General features: G+C 63.4%; 1 protein-coding gene across 2 annotated transcripts; it reads left to right on the forward strand.

The window, feature by feature from the left end:
• Positions 1-66: 66 nt before the first annotated feature.
• Positions 67-13,780, forward strand: PWP2 (PWP2 small subunit processome component). Of its 2 annotated transcripts, XM_033856192.2 has the most exons (21): positions 67-220; positions 1,757-1,869; positions 2,982-3,076; positions 3,347-3,446; positions 4,253-4,396; positions 5,274-5,409; positions 5,586-5,791; positions 6,102-6,245; positions 6,906-6,976; positions 7,307-7,443; positions 7,794-7,942; positions 8,102-8,249; positions 8,498-8,648; positions 9,285-9,465; positions 10,489-10,636; positions 11,214-11,322; positions 11,864-11,929; positions 12,396-12,614; positions 12,767-12,917; positions 13,066-13,140; positions 13,302-13,780. In XM_033856192.2, exons 1-21 carry the CDS (start codon positions 203-205, stop codon positions 13,477-13,479), a joined length of 2,739 nt encoding a protein of 912 aa, XP_033712083.1. In that variant the 5' UTR covers positions 67-202; the 3' UTR covers positions 13,480-13,780. The 2 variants fall into 2 exon arrangements, with proteins under 2 accessions (XP_033712083.1, XP_033712084.1); XM_033856193.2 differs by lacking the exons at positions 67-220; positions 1,757-1,869; positions 2,982-3,076; positions 3,347-3,446; positions 4,253-4,396 and adding an exon at positions 4,731-5,148.
• Positions 13,781-16,409: the final 2,629 nt, after the last annotated feature.

Consider the following 16,409-nt stretch of genomic DNA (forward strand, 5'->3'; position numbering starts at 1 on the left):
GGCGGGCAGGAACCCACGCCTCCGGGGCGGGGCCGGCGGGCTGGGGCTCCGCCTCGGGGGCGGGCCCGGCGGGCTGGGGCCCAGCCTCCGACGGCGCAGCTCTTCCGGGCCCCGTGGGGCCGCTCTCCTGCCCCGGAAGTGCTTACTGCGGGCCGGGAGGTGGGGCGCAGAGGCTACAAGCAGCACACGTGTGGCGGCCGCAATGAAGTTTGCGTACCGGGTGAGTGCGGGCCGGGGGTGGTGCTGGGTCCTTAGCCCGGGGTTCCGGTGGGGTCGCTGCCCGAGACTGCTCCTTCGGGGCCAGGGAGCCGGGCCTGGGCGGGCTGGGTCCGGCAGCACCGGTTGGTCCCTCACCGTGCAGCCTGAGACAGGCCGGGCGAGGGGCCGCAGCGCCCTGGACTGGGACCGAGCGGCGGGCGTGGGCGGGAGGAGCAGGAACGCTGCGGGAGGGTCCGGCTGAGCTCCGGGAGGGCAGCGGAAACCAGCCCGGACGGAAGTCCTGGTTCCCGGAGCCCGCAGCGCGCGACGTGGGGAGGACGCGGGGACAGAGGGAGGGGAGACAGGCGCCGAGCCCCCTGGAGCGCTTCTGCATCTTCCCCACGTCCCGGGACCCTTGGCACAGCGGGCCACCCGCGGGTTTGGAGCTCTGGGCGTTTGCGCGGCCCCGCCCGCTGCTGCCACTCCCCTGAAGGCTGTTCCTCCGCAGGGCCGCCGCCTCCGGCCTTTCCCCCTCCGTCGGGTCCCAGCTCCTTACAGACTTGGTCTGGCCCTGGCCACAGCGCGGGCCTCCAGCAGCTCCACCCCACACCCACGCTGCCCCCACCCAACCTGGTCTTCCCGCTCGGACTGCTTCCCCACTGTGACCCAAACCTCCTGCTGACCGGCTCCTCTCGGGCCCAATTTCCTCCGCGCTCTCCTTTCCTTGGGTCATCTCCCCAGTTCCGACACCATTGCCTTCTGTGTGGAATGGCACCAAAGGCTCACCGACTCCCTGCATCTCCTGTGGCTCCCAGGGTCGCGTGACCTTCGAAAAAGGGGATCGATCATGGTTCACCTCTGCTTAAAACACTGGCTGACCGGGCTCTCCTTGTGGCCTCCTTGGGGTTCCCAGGGCCCTGCCTGCTTGCAGCTGCAGATGCTCCTTGTCATCTGGGTTCCAGCTCAGATGGCCCCTCTGAGGGTCCTTCCCTGACCACCCTCTGAAGTTCCTCTCCCTCTCCTGCCTGGAATGCGGGGTTGGCTGTCTGGGCAGCACGGCACCCTTGCAATCACAGCTCTGTCTCCATCGCCTGCCTGCCCGATGTGGAACCTGAGGGTGGCTGATGGTTGAATGAATGAATGAATGGATGGGCTGCAGCAGGTTACCCTGTTCAGGAAGTCTTGAACCCAGGATGCACTTGGGACGCTGTTCCGTTGTCACAGCTGTTCTCTTCCTGCAACGTGGGTCCTGTCCTGTCCTCCACCCGGCAGACACCCTGTCTGGACGCTTCCCCGCGCTCACCATGCCCCTTACCCACCCCAGCGGGAACTCAGGGCCCCTGGGAACTGGGCTCACTTTCTCCTCTCTCTTGCTCAGGGCCTGGCCTTGCGGGTGCCCAGGAAGTGTCCCAGGGGGTGAGAGGTGGCTAGCGGGACCCCAGGAATGATCAGGGAGCCTGCGGGGGTCTCTGCGCCATCTCTTTGGCTGGAGGCCTCGCTTAGCCCTTTCCCGGAGTTGTATTTCCTTTGTGTTAAGACAGCTTTGTTTTCTTTTCAGTTTTCAAATTTGCTGGGGACAGTCTATCGGTGTGGAAACTTAAATTTTACGTGTGATGGAAATTCAGTTATCAGTCCCGTGGGAAACAGAGTCACTGTGTTCGACCTAAAAAAGTAAGTTCACTGAAATGACGTTAACAGCTGTGATCATTGTAGTTGGCAGGTAAAAACACAGTGTTTTCCTCCCCTCTCTTTTTAATAGCGCACCTGTTGCTATTAAGCAGGCGATGGAGACAGAGCCCCGATAGGGGACTGCGGGATTTACATAGTGCCGACGGGTCAGCAGTGGGGCTGGCAGTAGGGATCCTGGTTTCTTCCTTCTCGTCTGTCAGCTGAACCCCATGTAATGAGGTTGTTGCTGTTCCCTTCAGGGTAGTAGCTGCGTGTCGCTTGGCTGAAACGTTTGGGAGGGGGTGCCTGGGGCGTGGGAGCCGCCCTGGACTACGGGCCGGCGGCGTGCTTGCCGGGACCGGCTCTGTGTGCTCAGGTTCACTCTGTCTCCTTATGAGCAAGTACGTGGCTCCATTTCTGTCTTCTCGGGGGGAGGCTGTCACCCCTTTGCAGACATGTGTGGCCTGGGCGAGACCCTCCTGTCGCAGAGGCTGCCTGGGTCTCTGCAGGCCTCCGTTTCTGAGTCTGTAAGATGGGGCCGTAGTCCTTGCTTTCGAGTTGTTTCCTGAAGTGCAGGACCAGCTGCTGGCGGGGTCATCACCGGTGTGGGTAGTGACGGTGCTAGCTAGAGGAATGACCACGTGGGGGCACTATATAATAAAGGACAAAATTAGAATGTAATCCGGCGGTTGTTTACTTTTACTTAGCTCTCCATTTTCCTGTGTTTTTGCATTTCTGCAAAAAGCTTTACCCGCAGGGCATGCTGTCCCTGAGCTTACCCTCCCGTTGGACAGCTGGCTTGTTTCTGGTTTCCTGACTCTATGTTCCCAGGGTCCTCTCAGGATGAGGTCCTGGAAGCAAAATTGACACGTCCGAAACACACTTTTAAGGTTTTTACATGCTTAGCGAAATTTTCTCCAGGACGTTGTCTTACTTCTCCTCCCTCTCGAGGGGGGGGCGGTTGAGGAGTCCGGGGCTCTGGCAGGCCTGGAGGGGCGGGGGGACGGGTGCAGGGGGGCGCTGCTGGTCCGGGCTGGCCCGGCCCCCCACCCCCGCCTGACGGCACAAGAGCAGCAGCTCAGCTCTGGTTTTTTCTCTGGTTTCTTGTTTCCCAGCAACAAGTCCGACACTCTGCCCCTGGCCACTCGGTACAACATCAAGTGTGTGGGGCTCTCCCCGGACGGGCGCCTTGCCATCATTGTTGATGAAGGTAACCGCCCTCGGCCAACAGGTGGCGATGGCATGGGGTGGTGGCTGCGGGCCGGGTGTCCAGCTGACCCGAGGCCGACAATAAGACCCCTGGGGGTCCAGGCCCGCATGGTCCCCTCGGCTGCTTCCGTGTCTGGGGCCCCGGTGGGCCTCGGGCGGGCATGCGGGGTGTCCTCCCTGGCCGTGTGCCGCCGGCACCGCGGGGCTGGGCCTCAAGACCTGATGCCTGCGTGTGACGTGCGGGGCCTCCCTCTGCTCTCCCTTCCCGCAGGGGGCAACGCGCTGCTTGCCAGCCTGGTCTGCAGGGCCGTGCTGCACCACTTCCACTTCAAGGGCGCTGTGCACAGCGTCTCCTTCTCCCCCGATGGCAGGTACGCACCTGCGGGCGGGGCGGGAGCTGTCGAGCTGCAGGCTCCCTCGCGCCTGGTGGGCTCGGACATCACTGCGGCGGCCACAGACGGTCCCCGAGCCCGTGCCCCTCTGGGTCCCCCTCTGGATCCGGGCTGCACAGGCCCCTCCTCTCCTCCCCCAGGGCTGGTGCTCACACCTCGAGTGGCAGGTTCTGTAGATTCTCGTCCAGAACCGTCTCCAGGGAAGCTGTGCCCCCAGACACCGGGTCATGGAGGAGCCCTGGCGCTGAGCGGCACTAACCCGCGGCCTTGACCCCGCTGGGAGGAGCACGTGGGGAGTCCCGGGCCTGCCCTGGGCTCCAGGGCTGTGGGGAGGGGGACTGTTCCCGGCTGCAGAGGCCCAGCTGGCCGGCTGTGCCGTGTAAGGGGCGGCTACCCCATGTACACCCTCAGCGACCCTGGAGAAGGTGTCCTGGGCAGGGGCCGCGCCCGGGTCCTGTCACAGGGCCTGTCTGTGTCTTGCGTTCGGTTCCTCCCGGGGCTGTCTGAGCTTGGTCTGGCCTTGGTGACCACCCCCTGGGCCGGCGGGACAACCTGAGGGGCCTCTGCTCTGGGGCAGAGGTGTGGCAGCGCCCGGGGTCTGTCCACTGCTTCCTTGACTCTGTCCGCCCGGAGAAGGGGGAACTCGGGGCCCGCGAGAGGCAGGGTTAGGGCTTGCCACCTGCAGGGCTGGCCTCGGAGCAGGAGAGCGGCCCTGTCCGGAGCTCTGGGCTGGGCTCGGGGCCCTCACTGGCATTGGATGTTGACGCCACCCGCTTCTGCGGCAGGAAATTTGTCATCACCAAAGGCAACCTTGCTCAGATGTACCACGCCCCTGGGAGGAAGCGGGAATTCAACGCGTTTGTTCTGGACAAAACCTACTTCGGGCCATACGACGAGACCACGTGCATTGACTGGACAGACGACTCCCGGTGAGGCCTGGTCGGGGTGGGGCTGGGCATAGGAGGGGCCTGAGGGGAACATGTAAACAGCACCTTGTTGGGGAACTCGGGGTGACTTGTCGCATCCCCGTCTTGTTTTCAAATGGTCTCTCACGAGCCTCGTGTGGCATGGGGCACAGGCCTGGCTCCTGGGTCTGAGGTCTGTCTGGCGCTTGTCACCAGAAACCAGAGCAGAGTGCGGCCCTGGATGAGGACCGCGATAAGCCAGCATGCTGTGGCCCAGCTTTCGGGGCAGCTTGGGCAGGAGGAGAGCTGGCGGGCATCGCCCAGCCTGGCTGCCGGGCCAGACTGGCCCAGCTGTCCCTGAGAGGGGCTGGCTGTGTATCGGCTGCCCTGGGTTCTGGGCGCCGGGAGTGGGAGGGGAGGCTGGTGGTGGCTGCCACTTCATACACCAGGAGGGCTGTTCTCACGTGGTTGGCCATGGTGCGGGGCACGCAGCCCCCAGGCGCGCAGGGCATCCGCAGGAGACGCGGGTGGGCTCCTCGGGGGTGGGTTTGTGGGGAGGACTGGGCGCCCCATAGCCAAGCCTTCCTGCCCTTCCGCGGGTCCTGGGATCGAGGGCGGGTCAGGGAGGCATGAGGAACAGGGTCCCCAGGCAGCCCCCCACGGGCTCAGTGGTCGGTTCTCAGGCTCCCCTGGGCTGCCCCCCGCCGGGCGACTGCTTTGTTCGGAGGGACAGTGACACACGTGCAGTGAGGCTCCTGGTCCCGGGAGAAGCACAGGTGGGTGCAGCAGACCAGAGCTGTCCCCGCCTGGAACCTTGGGCGTCTCCCCTGTGCCCGGGGACCCCACGGGGAGGCTGACACCTGCAAGCCCGAGGCTGAGCTGCGACTCCCCTGTCCCCCAGGTGCTTTGCGGTCGGGAGCAAAGACATGTCCACGTGGGTGTTTGGGGCCGAGCGGTGGGACAACCTCATCTACTACGCGCTGGGGGGACACAAGGACGCCATCGTGGGCTGCTTCTTCGAGTCCAGCAGCCTGGACGTACGTCCCCGGTCACAGCCTCGAGTGGGCGCTGGGCCCTCCCCTGAGGCTGCTCCCGGTTCCCTGGGGAGGCTGGGGCCGCGGTAGCCGGGGCAGGCTTGGGAGGTGTCTGTGCGGCCTGGGCCGCCGTGGGCTGGGGGTCAGGGTGACCCAGGGTCTCGCGTCTCCCTCCGCAGCTGTACACACTCAGCCAGGACGGCGCCCTGTGCGTGTGGCAGTGTGACACCCCCCCTGAGGGCCTGAGGCTGAAAGCCCCCGCGGGCTGGAAGGCGGACCTGCTGCAGAGGGAGGACGGGGCGGAGAGGGAGACCACCGTCCACGGGAAGGCCGCGCCGACTGCCGAGGAACAGCAGGGGAAAGTGAAGTACTCGCGGGCGGCCAAGTAGGTCTCCCGCCTGCACGGGGTGGGCCTTGCGCCCTCTGGGGCCGCGTTGTGATTCCTGCCCCGGGGCCCCAGGCGGAGGTGGGCGGGTGAGGAGTCGGGGGTACCTGGGGAAGTGCGGTCCCAGGCAGAGCAAGGGTCAGGAGCTGGGAGCGCAGAGCTGCGAGTGTGAGGACACAGTAGGTCATCCTCAGGACGAGGGCATTGCCGTCAGGCTGCCCTCTGCACGCCCTGGGGGTCGGGGTGGGGCTGTGAGACCAGGCGGGCTTTCTGGGCCTCTTCCCACAGTTCTCGTGTCCCTGCCTGCTAGGTACTTCTTCAATAAAGAAGGAGATTTCAACCATCTGACAGCTGCAGCATATCACAAGAAGGTCCACCTCTTGGTCACTGGTTTTGCTTCTGGAATCTTCCACCTTCACGAGCTCCCCGAGTTCAACCTCATCCACTCCCTGAGGTCTGCGATTCTGCTCTGTGTGGTCACGTGTGTGCATGCGTGTGTGTGCGCGCACGTGTGCGTGTGTGTGCATGCGTGTGTGTGCATGCGTGTGTGTCTGTGTGTGTCTGTGTGTGCGCGCGCGCGCACTCTCAGTCCACCAGCGGGCAGTGGGGGAAGGTGGAAGCCGTACTGTGCCCGTCTGGACCGAGGGCCGTGGAGTGGCTGCCAGCTGCACAGATGGCTTCCCAGGACACTTGTGCCTTCCTCTCTCCTGGATTAGAGAGATTGGGGGCGCTGCTGCCCTGCCCCCATCTCAGACGTGCAGTCCCCTCGGCCCCATCCACCCCTCCAGTCAGAGGGAGCTTTGGCTCCACGTGTAGATCACATTGTGTTTATTTCCTGTTCTCATTTTTCTTCTCCTGCATCTTTGGAACGTTGAGAAAACTAAAAGCACTGGTTTCCCAAAGTCACGCAGCTTCGAGCTTTTGAATGTAGGGCGAGAAAACTCTGGGTTTTCTGATGCACTCAGTGAAGTGAATCGTCTGTGTCTAGTAAACGGGTGGGGAGGAAGTGGGTGCTGCTAGCGGGGAGGCCTGGCCCTGTCCTCACTCGCATGGCCACCCCGGGGAAGGAGTGGGGGCCCTTGCTGTGCTGACCGAGCCCCGCGTTTCTCCGCAGCGTCTCGGATCAGAGGGTCTCGTCCATCGCCATCAACGGCTCTGGGGACTGGATTGCCTTCGGGTGCTCAGGTTGGTACCAGGGTTTGTGAGGATAGGAGCGGGACTCTTCCTCCGGGAAGCCTGCCGGCCATCGCACCTCCCCCCAAGGCGCTGCGCCAGGCCAGCAGCCAGGTGGCTCCCTACGGAGGAACAGCCGCTGAAGCTTCCTGCACAAGGGCTCCTCTGAGCCCTGAGTCCCGTTGCCGCCTGGATTCTGGCCTCCCTCGGCAGCGCCTGGCCTGTCGCCTGGGCCTCTGGCGTCTCCGTGCTGGGGCCCCTCGTTCACGCGGAGGCTGACGGCACCTGCCTCAGGCCGAGACGGGCGAGCGGTGTCACGAGCGGTCCCCGTGTGCCCCGCAGGCCTGGGCCAGCTGCTGGTGTGGGAGTGGCAGAGCGAGTCCTACGTGCTCAAGCAGCAGGGCCACTTCAACAGCATGGTGTCCCTGGCCTACTCCCCCGACGGGCAGTACATTGTGACCGGCGGGGACGACAGCAAGGTGGGCCGCGGGGGTGGCGAGGGCGAGCCCGCGGGGTCCTGTCCCCGTTCTGCTGGCCTGGCTGAGGCGGGGTGCAGCCCGTGGCCAGGCCCTGACATGGGGTTCAGCCTGGAGCTCCAGAGCCCACCCCGCCTCATCTGGCTTCCTGAGAAGCCGTTTGCAGACTTGCCCGGTCTGAGTGGAGAGGCTTGGGGTGTCCCTTTTTGGCTCTGTTTTCTGGGCATGTCTAAGGGGTCCGTGGTGCCAGCGGCCGCTGTCAGATGCGGGAGGCTGCCCCCCGCAGCGCCCCAGTCCTCGCTCGCAGGGGCACCCCCGTGGGGTGTCCTGAGCCATGGCGCTACCCGCCACAGGTCAAGGTGTGGAACACCCTCAGCGGCTTCTGCTTCATCACTTTCACGGAGCACTCGAGTGGGGTCACCGGCGTGACCTTCACCTCCACTGGCTACGTCATTGTGACCTCTTCCATGGACGGGACCGTGCGCGCCTTTGACCTTCACAGGTGACCTTCCTGCGGGGAGGCCTGCCCCGCAGCCTCTCCCCATGTGCTGGGCTGTGAGAGCGAGGCTGAGGGTTCTGGGCTCGTCGGTCAGACACAGGGTGAGGCCCACGAGAGCTCGTGGGCCCCCGGGACCGTCCCGACCGGGCTCTCCTCCCGCAGGTACCGCAACTTCCGCACCTTCACGTCCCCGCGCCCCACCCAGTTCTCCTGTGTGGCCGTGAACTCAAGCGGGGACATCGTCTCTGCTGGGGCCCAGGACTCTTTTGAGATCCTCATCTGGTCCATGCAGACGGGCAGGCTCCTCGACGTAAGGGCCGCGAGTCCAGGAGCTGTGCTCTTGGCCGGGGGCTGGGGTGTGGGGAGGGGGCCTGGCTGACCTGAGAGGAGTGGGGGACAGAGTCACATCCCGGGCATGGGCAGCACCGTTTACACGCGTTTTCCTGGGCAGGCTCCCCTTCCTGGCCCACACCGCAGCCCAGCGGCCACAGCCTCTGCACCCCAGGGCGGCCCGCTGGGCGTCTCTCGTCCTCAGAGCTCTTTTCTGAACGGCCGTAGGTTTTGTCCGGCCACGAGGGGCCCATCAGTGGTCTGTGTTTTAACCCAATGAAGTCAGTCTTGGCCAGCGCCTCCTGGGACAGGACGGTGCGTCTGTGGGACATGGCGGACAGCTGGAGGACCACAGAGACGCTGGCCCTCACGTCCGACGGTAAGCGGCTGCCAGGCACCGGGGGGAAGGCCCGGTCTCGGGCGCGTGGTTGGAATAACCCAGGGCTCCGAGCGCCGTGGGCTGTTGGGGTTGGCGGCCTGGTTTTGTCACTTGGCATCAGGCTCCCCCAGGGGAGCAAGCCGGGGGCCCTGCTGTAGCAGCTTCCTGGGCCTGAGGCCCTGTCCTGGAGTCCCACCGCCTGCGCTTGGGGGCAAAGTGTCCTGGTGCGCAGCCGGCCGGGCTGCAGAGCTGATGGGTCACAGCGAAGGCTGCGCTGCCCGTGTCTGGCCCTCACGGAACCCGGTCGTTGGCCCCGCGGCCTGTGGTCTCTGTGGTGGTCTCTGCTTCCTGCCACCCGACCTGGCTCTGATTCCGGCTTTTAGCCACTGGCCCCCTGCGTCTTCCGGGGGCCTCTGTACCACCCCCGCCTCCAGCTAGTCCATCTCTGGCCCGCCCGTGACCTCCACGTGACGCCTCCCGCCCAGAGCCCTCCACTGGGCCGCCCCTGCTTGGTTATGCCTTGTGCGCGTCCTGTGGCCCCCAGGCCCTCAGGGTGCCGGGACGAGGGCAGCTCAGTGTGGCCCATCAGCCGGAGCCCAGGGTCTTCCTCGGCCCTAATTCCGCGCCTCTTCTCAGCTCTGGCCGTGACCTTTCGCCCTGACGGTGCCGAGCTGGCTGTGGCCACGCTGGACTCGCAGATCACCTTTTGGGATCCCGAGAACGCGGCGCAGACGGGCTCCATCGAGGGCAGGCGCGACCTCAAGACGGGCAGGAAGGAGCTGGACAAGATCACTGCCAAGCACGCAGCCAAGGGGAAGTGAGTGCTCGGGGGGGCTGTCCTGGAGCCCAGGGCTCCGCAGCGGGGCCCCCCAGAGGGAGCAGGGTGTCGGCGGGGTCCGTGTGGATGAACAGGCTGCTGCATCCTCCCACCCCGAGGACCAGCACCTGTGGCCCGTTTTCAGTTGTCTCAGGTGCATCCCTGCCAGTGTCATTGCCAGGCCCCCTAGTGACTCTGTTTCACTTTTTGAGGACGCCTCCACCCCGACTGTTTGCAAGGAGCTTGCACAGTTTGCATCCCCTCAGGGCAGGGGCTTCCACTGTGCCCACATCATTGGCAATGCTCCTTCCTGCCTGTTCTTAAGAGTCCCCGCTGTTCTGGCGGGTGTGAGCGGGTGCCTCCTAGTTCCAGTTTGCATCTCCCTGAGCAGTGATGATCTTGGCATCTTTTCACGTGCCGATGGACCATTTGTGTGTGGGCTCTGAGCACTTTTTCTCCAGAGCCTCTGCCTGTTCTCATGGGCCGTCTGTATCGCCGAGTTGTAAGAGCTCTTTGTGTACCTGAGACTCGAGACCCCTATCAGATGCACACTTCGCAAGTATCTTCTTCCTCCCGTGGCTCGTCTCCACTTTCTCGAAGGTGTTGTTTGAAGCACGTTTTTAATTGTGACAAAGGCCCACTTACATATTTTTTCCTTTGTCACTTGTGCTCTCGGTGTTGTATCTAAGAATCTTCTGCCTGACCCAAGGTCACCGTCTCAGGTCCTGTGAGCCAGCAGGGCAGTGAGCGCCAGGTTTCTGGTTCTGCGGGCCTGAGTAGACACCCCTGTGAGCGCCGCCGTGAGCGGGGCAGGCGGGCCCCTCCCCGCGGCCCTTCTGGGAGCCGCCCTGCCTCTCGGAAGCTGCAGCGTTGCCCCTCCTCCAGGGGCCGTGCTGCCCAGAGGAGCCTGGTGACTGGGCCATGGTTCTGACCCTGCGGGGTTTAGGCCAGAGCCCTGGAGGATGCTGGGGAGGGTGCTGTTTGGCCCTCTGGGCGGCAGCTGAGGCCGCGTCCCCTCTGCAGGGCCTTCACCACCCTGTGCTACTCTGCGGACGGCCAGAGCATCCTGGCGGGAGGGATGTCCAAGTTTGTGTGCATCTATCACGTCAAGGAGCAGATTCTCAGGAAGAAGTTCGAGATCTCCTGCAACCTCTCTCTGGACGCCATGGAGGTGAGCGAGCGCCGCAAGGCCGCAGAGCAGGGCCCGGGGGCTGCACGGGACCCCTGTGTGGGCCCTGCTGCGAACGCCCCGGGCTGCCCGGCCTCGCCCGTGGCCCTGCTCACGCCCCGGCTCACGGGGACCTGGGGGGGGGCCTCTGGACAGGTGTGCCTGCCGGCGTTCACCTGCTCTGGCTCCCCTGCCGGGCGAGGGGCTTCTGCGTGCGGCTGTAAGCCCGCCCCCTCCTGGGTGTTCCGGGGTGGGCTGTCCTCGTCATGTCCAAGGGGACGTGCAGCAGGACGGGCTGTGGCAGGTGGCAGCAGACGGCACCCCACGTGCGGCTCCCTCGCAGGTTCACGCGCGCCCTTCGTTCGGCTGTCGGGTTAGAGAATCCGCCCACCACGGGGCTGGCTGCGGGAGCCCAGGGGAGGCGCCGCCCTGTCCTGTCTCGGGCTCCCTGTGCCCCGTGGGGTTCCAGGCAGGGCTGGCCGCCCCCCCGCCTGTGTTGGTGGCACAGGAGGGAGCTGGGGCAGACGAGCACACGCTCCCTGCACCTCCCGCAGTGAGATGTCCGGGTTTCGCCCTTTAGGAATTTTTGAACCGAAGGAAAATGACAGAGTTTGGCAACCTGGCGCTCATCGACCAAGATGCCATGGAGGAGGGCGGGGTCCTGATACCGTTGCCGGGCGTAAAGAAGGGTGAGCAGAGGGTCCTACTGTGTCCCCCTGGCCAGGGCACGGCAGGCCGCCCTGCTCACCGCCTGCTTTTCCTGGGGGATAGCAGGCGGTGTTGCTCTCGTCGGGGCTGCAGCGATTGACGTCCAGGAACTCTGGCGCTGGTGGCCAGGGCGCAGGGTCCCCCCTGCGAGTGGCTGGGCATCTGGCCGGTGCCCAGCCCTGTGCCTTGCGCCTGTCCCCATGTGGACTTCAGGGCAAGCCCAGTGTCGGGCTGGCAGCCTCCCCGGCCTGAGGGCCTTGAGGGGCTGGAACCACCTACCTCACAGCCTTGGCTGGGCAGGGCTTTTCTCCGGAACGGACAAGCCGGCTGCTGGCTAGGCCGGAGCCCAGAGAGCGCCCGCCCTGACGGCTCGTCCGGGGAGGCCTGTAGCGCCCGTGAAGCAGCACCTGAGGCCCCGACACGGGGCTGCTGCCTCTGCTGGCTCTGCAGGGCGGGCCTCCCTTCGTGGGGCGGGTGGTGAGGGATGTGCTGCCCTGTGACCGGCGGTGCCTCTGTTCCCAGGTGACATGAGCTCTCGGCACTTCAAACCTGAGATCAGGGTGACTTCGCTCCGCTTCTCTCCCACCGGTGCGCCCTGGGTGTCAGGTCATTGATGTGGGAGGGGTGGGCTTGGTCCCTTCCGGGCCTGTGGTGTGCGCGGTGGGCCTGGCAGCCCCCTCCTGGGGCGAGGGCAGCACAGAGCCTCTGGCTGGCTCTGGGCACCGTCGACCCCCGGGGGGGTAAGACGTGGCCATCTCTGTCCCTGCTGGCGGACGGCCGTGGGAGCTGTGGGGAGGTGGGCACCTGCCCTGAGCGCCTGCTCGTGTGCCTGTGGGGCCGACCCAGGAGTGTCCGGTGGAGGAGGGAGAGGACGGGGCTGCAGCGGCTGATCCTCACGGGGCGCTCCTTCCCCAGGGGCCGGCGTCCCCCAGGCTTCCTCCCCCTTGTTGTACTCAGGACCCCGGGGACGTACTCAATACCTGTTCTTCAAAAAATGGGGAAAAGCGGAAATAAACGTTCAGGAAGCCTCTGTTAAGTCTGCTTGATTTCCCAGGGCGCTGCTGGGCGGCCACCACCACCGAGGGGCTCCTCATCTACTCCCTGGACGCCCGGATGCTCTTCGACCCGTTCGAGCTGGACACCAGCGTCACGCCCGTGCAGATCCGGGCGGCGCTGTGCCAGCGGGACTTCACCAGGGCCATCCTCATGGCCTTCCGGCTCAACGAGAGGAAGCTGCTGCAGGAGGCCCTGGAGTCGGTGCCCTGGGACGAGAGTGAGCCCGGGCCAGGGCTGGGGGGGCCCGCGGGGCCGAGGGGGCCCTGCGGCCACACACGGCGGCCAGGTGTCTGCACGTGCAGAGCTGTGGGCGCGTCTCTCCGGACAGGTTCTTTGCGGGCTGAGTGGGACTTCCTCCTTCTCTTCCAGTTGAGGTCATCAGCTCCTCCCTGCCTGACTTGTACGTGGAGAAGGCGCTGGAATTCTTAGCTTCATCCTTCGAAGAGTCTCGCCATCTCGAATTCTACCTCATATGGACTCAGAAGCTGCTTATGGCCCACGGACAGAAGCTCAAGTGCAGGTACGGCCCGCCGCTCCCTCGGCCACGGTCGCTGGGTCAGCTGCCTGTGTGGGTGCACAGGCCGGGGAGGCTCTACGCGCGCACAGCGTGGAGCAGGTCCGGGCGGCCTCGTGGTGGCCGCCCACGCTGAGGGACGTGTCCTTTGCAGAGTGGGGACACTGCTGCCGGCAGTTCAGTTCCTTCAGAAGAGCATCCAGCGCCACTGGGACGACGTCTCCAAACTGTACGTGTCTCGGGAGTGGCTGATGGGCAGGGTGGGGCGTCCACTGTCACCAGCAGGTTCCGGTTGGTTCCACGCCAGGGCCGCCCTCTGTGTTGTCTGATTTGGGGACAGAAGGCCCCAGCGTCGGTCTGACTAACGTGAGCCCCGCGTGCCCTCGGCAGCTGTGACTGGAACCGCTACAACCTACAGTACGCGCTGGCCGTCTCTCAGCAGCGGGGCCTGAAGCGGCCCTCTGAGCCGCCGGGCAGCGGGCAGGAGGCAGACGCGCCCGAGGGCGACGACGACAGCCTGCACCTGCTCAGGAGAGGACCTGGGGCTGGAGACGGGCCGCTGGCCTAGAGCTGGCCGCCTGCAGCCCTGCTGGCTTCGGCTGGGACGTTGGGCAAGGTGGGACCTCCACCGCGGGGGGCAGCGGGGACGCAAGGGCACTGCTGCCAGGACTCGCTCTTCTGCAGGAACCAAACGCGGCCACGGGGTCAGTGCGTCAGCTGACGGGTCCCTGGCAGGCGCGGGCTTGGCACCCAGGGCCCAGGAGCGTCTGCCGTCGAAAGCACCTTGCGGAGAGGTGAATGGGCTCACATGTATAGACTCAAACTTTGTATGAGTTTTTATGTTTTTAATATAAAGCTTTGATAACGTGTATCTCTACAACGTAGGTATTAAGTCTGACCTCTGAATTTGAAATGTTTGTAATGTATCCTGGTGTGATTGTCGTGCTGGGGGATCAGGGCCACCTGCCTGCTGGCACCTCTGTGCCGGGGAACAGGTGAGCAGGGCAGGTGGTTCGCCCTCACGGCCCAGCCTAGGCTGCCAGCCCCATCGTCCCTGCACAGGGTCTGGCAGGGAACATCTGCTTGACTCTGACCTTGGAGAGGGGGCTGGGGCTGGGGCTGGGCCTGGACAGGCTTCCCAGGGAGACCCATCAAACCTGCTGGCCAACTCTGAGAGGAAGACTCCATCCTGCGATGCCCCTCGGGAAGGGTCACTGTGAGGGCAGCCTAGGCCACAGCCAGGCCCCTGGTCCCTTGGTAGCTACAGCTTCCAGGGTCAGGACACAGGGCCCAGCCTGCAGGTCACCAGAGTGCGGCCACGAGTCACTGGACCATTATTAGTATGGATGGCGGGCAGGTTCTTGCTAGTCTGGTGGGGCTGTGTGCTCTTCTATCTGCTTATGAAACTCATGTGCTATCTTGGGATGGAGTCATTTCCTTTGTAAACATAATGACGTCTATCAGAGCCTCTACTCTTCTTGGGTATCAAGGTAGAAAATAAATACATTGATAGTCGTGTATTTTCAGATGCAAATAACTCATCTGTAAACTATCCCCGTGGTCCTGAAAGGAACTGGGATGGACCCTGTTTTTCTCCTCCTTCCATCTTCCTGCCAGGGGTTGTCACACACCGAGCTTGGGACCCAAACACTCTGACTCACCTCTCAAAAGCGACTGCAGCAGGCGGTGAAAGGCAGTGTTGGGTCTGTCATCCTAACCCCCAGCTGGGGAAAGATACTCTCAGCCCTGCCAGCCCTCTCCCAGGCTCCCCCACTAATGGTTAAAGGAGGACTATATAATATAACCTTGACCTTCCTCTAGAGGCTACCCTAAATACCCACTCCTGAAGCAAAGTTCTCGTGTAATTTGACCTCCCCTTGCACCCCCTACAGTTCACTTGACGATGTACTTAAATGCCTCCCTACAGAGCTCGGACCACCGTTCATCCACAAGCCAGGACACCCTAGCAAGTGGGAGCCACTGAAAACTATAACCTTCCAACTTGTAACTATTCTGTGGAGGAGTCCAAAATGAGTCAGCAGAGGAACTGACCCAAACCAAAGATGGTCTAGCCTTCCAGGGATACTCCCAACTTGCCTGGAGGGCCTTAGAACACACTGGCTACCAAGAGCCCATCAAATGGCAAGGATGGGTTTAAGCGCACCAAAATAAGAGTTGGTGTCATAGGCCCCCAACGAAGAGGCCTGCAGCCCACCAGACCCTGCGAGCTGGCCCCGCTCTCACGTCACTCACGTGCCACTAACGCACCTTCGGCCCCAGCCCGTTGGCCTCTGCGGAAACACACGTGGATGACGATGTGGACACCAGGAGGATGTGTTCCTCTGTGGGGCCCGGAGAGCCACAACCTGAAGGAAATGTCCCCAGCAAAGCCCAGTGGGGTCCCGGGAAAAATAAGACGGAATCCAGGGGATAGGGTCCAACCTCTTCTGTGTTTATTCTAGTTTTACTTGCCTGTAGGGGGCCGGGTGCAGAGGCTTCCCACCTAACATGTCGGATTAGCGTTCCCAGTGCAAAGCGGCTCTGCGTGACAGCCAGACTGGGTGAGCCGTGTGCAGAAGTGCTGCACCCGCCTGACCCACAATGACTCCACCCCTCCCTCTGCCAGAACCCTATAAAGCAGCACCCCCCCGGGCCTTTCAGGGGAGACCCCGTGCTGTAGAGCAAGCTCCCATCTCTCCATTCTTCGGTCAAAGAATGAAGCTTTCCTTTGCTTCTCAACTGAACTTGGTCTCTGTCTACTGGCGCGAGCGACACTGGGCAGAAGGACACTTATTGGTGCCCGACTCAAGAGGGTCGGTAACGTGTCCGCCCCAGGAGAGCAGACAAAAGGAAGGCGGCCTCAGACTTGATAATCACGGGCACAGGCTTAGCACCAGGATGAGCAGCCCCACGGGGAAGGGGGTACCTATCACGAGGCCACCCTCCAAAATCTACCTGCCTCAGTGGAGGAACTGGCCAAAACGCCAGCCTCTAGTTAGACTGACCAAAGATCATGGTGAGTTCCATAGCCACTGTAGCAACGGATAACAGAACAGCCTTCGGTTACCCCCTGGCACAACAAGGCGGCGCCTGTGTGGCTGCAACACCTGCTGGTGCATGTGGACAAATACCACATACCACCCAGTGTAAAGGAAATAACACCAACAGGCCAGCTGGTGACACAGCATTGGTAATGGCGCCCCGGAGGCATGGGGTTCTATACAGGGCTTTCTCCTCGGTAAGTCGGCCGTTTACTCCATCCACTGACACTTCCTTTAGTCACAGCGCTACTGATTCTTCTGTTGGGCCTATAGTTCTTAACTTTCATGTCAAGTTTGTCTCTCAAAGACTGCAGGCCACCAGATTATTCCTCTGTCGTGTCAACCCTGAATTGGGGGCATACCAACACCTCCAACAGTCCAGTTTGAATACCCTAGAATGTGTACAGCTAGACGTCAAGCTGTTTCATTCCTCAAGCCCCTGCTGGGCCTTCGCCCT

The sequence above is a fragment of the Tursiops truncatus genome, chromosome 4 (assembly GCF_011762595.2).
Source record: "Tursiops truncatus isolate mTurTru1 chromosome 4, mTurTru1.mat.Y, whole genome shotgun sequence".
Classification (NCBI taxonomy): domain Eukaryota; kingdom Metazoa; phylum Chordata; class Mammalia; order Artiodactyla; family Delphinidae; genus Tursiops; species Tursiops truncatus.

Coding starts and splice junctions, on each gene's coding strand:
- PWP2 (XM_033856192.2), top strand. Junction 8,250..8,497: donor AGACGGGCAGGCTCCTCGAC/GTAAGGGCCGCG, acceptor GAACGGCCGTAG/GTTTTGTCCGGCCACGAGGG. Junction 10,637..11,213: donor TCTCTCTGGACGCCATGGAG/GTGAGCGAGCGC, acceptor TTCGCCCTTTAG/GAATTTTTGAACCGAAGGAA.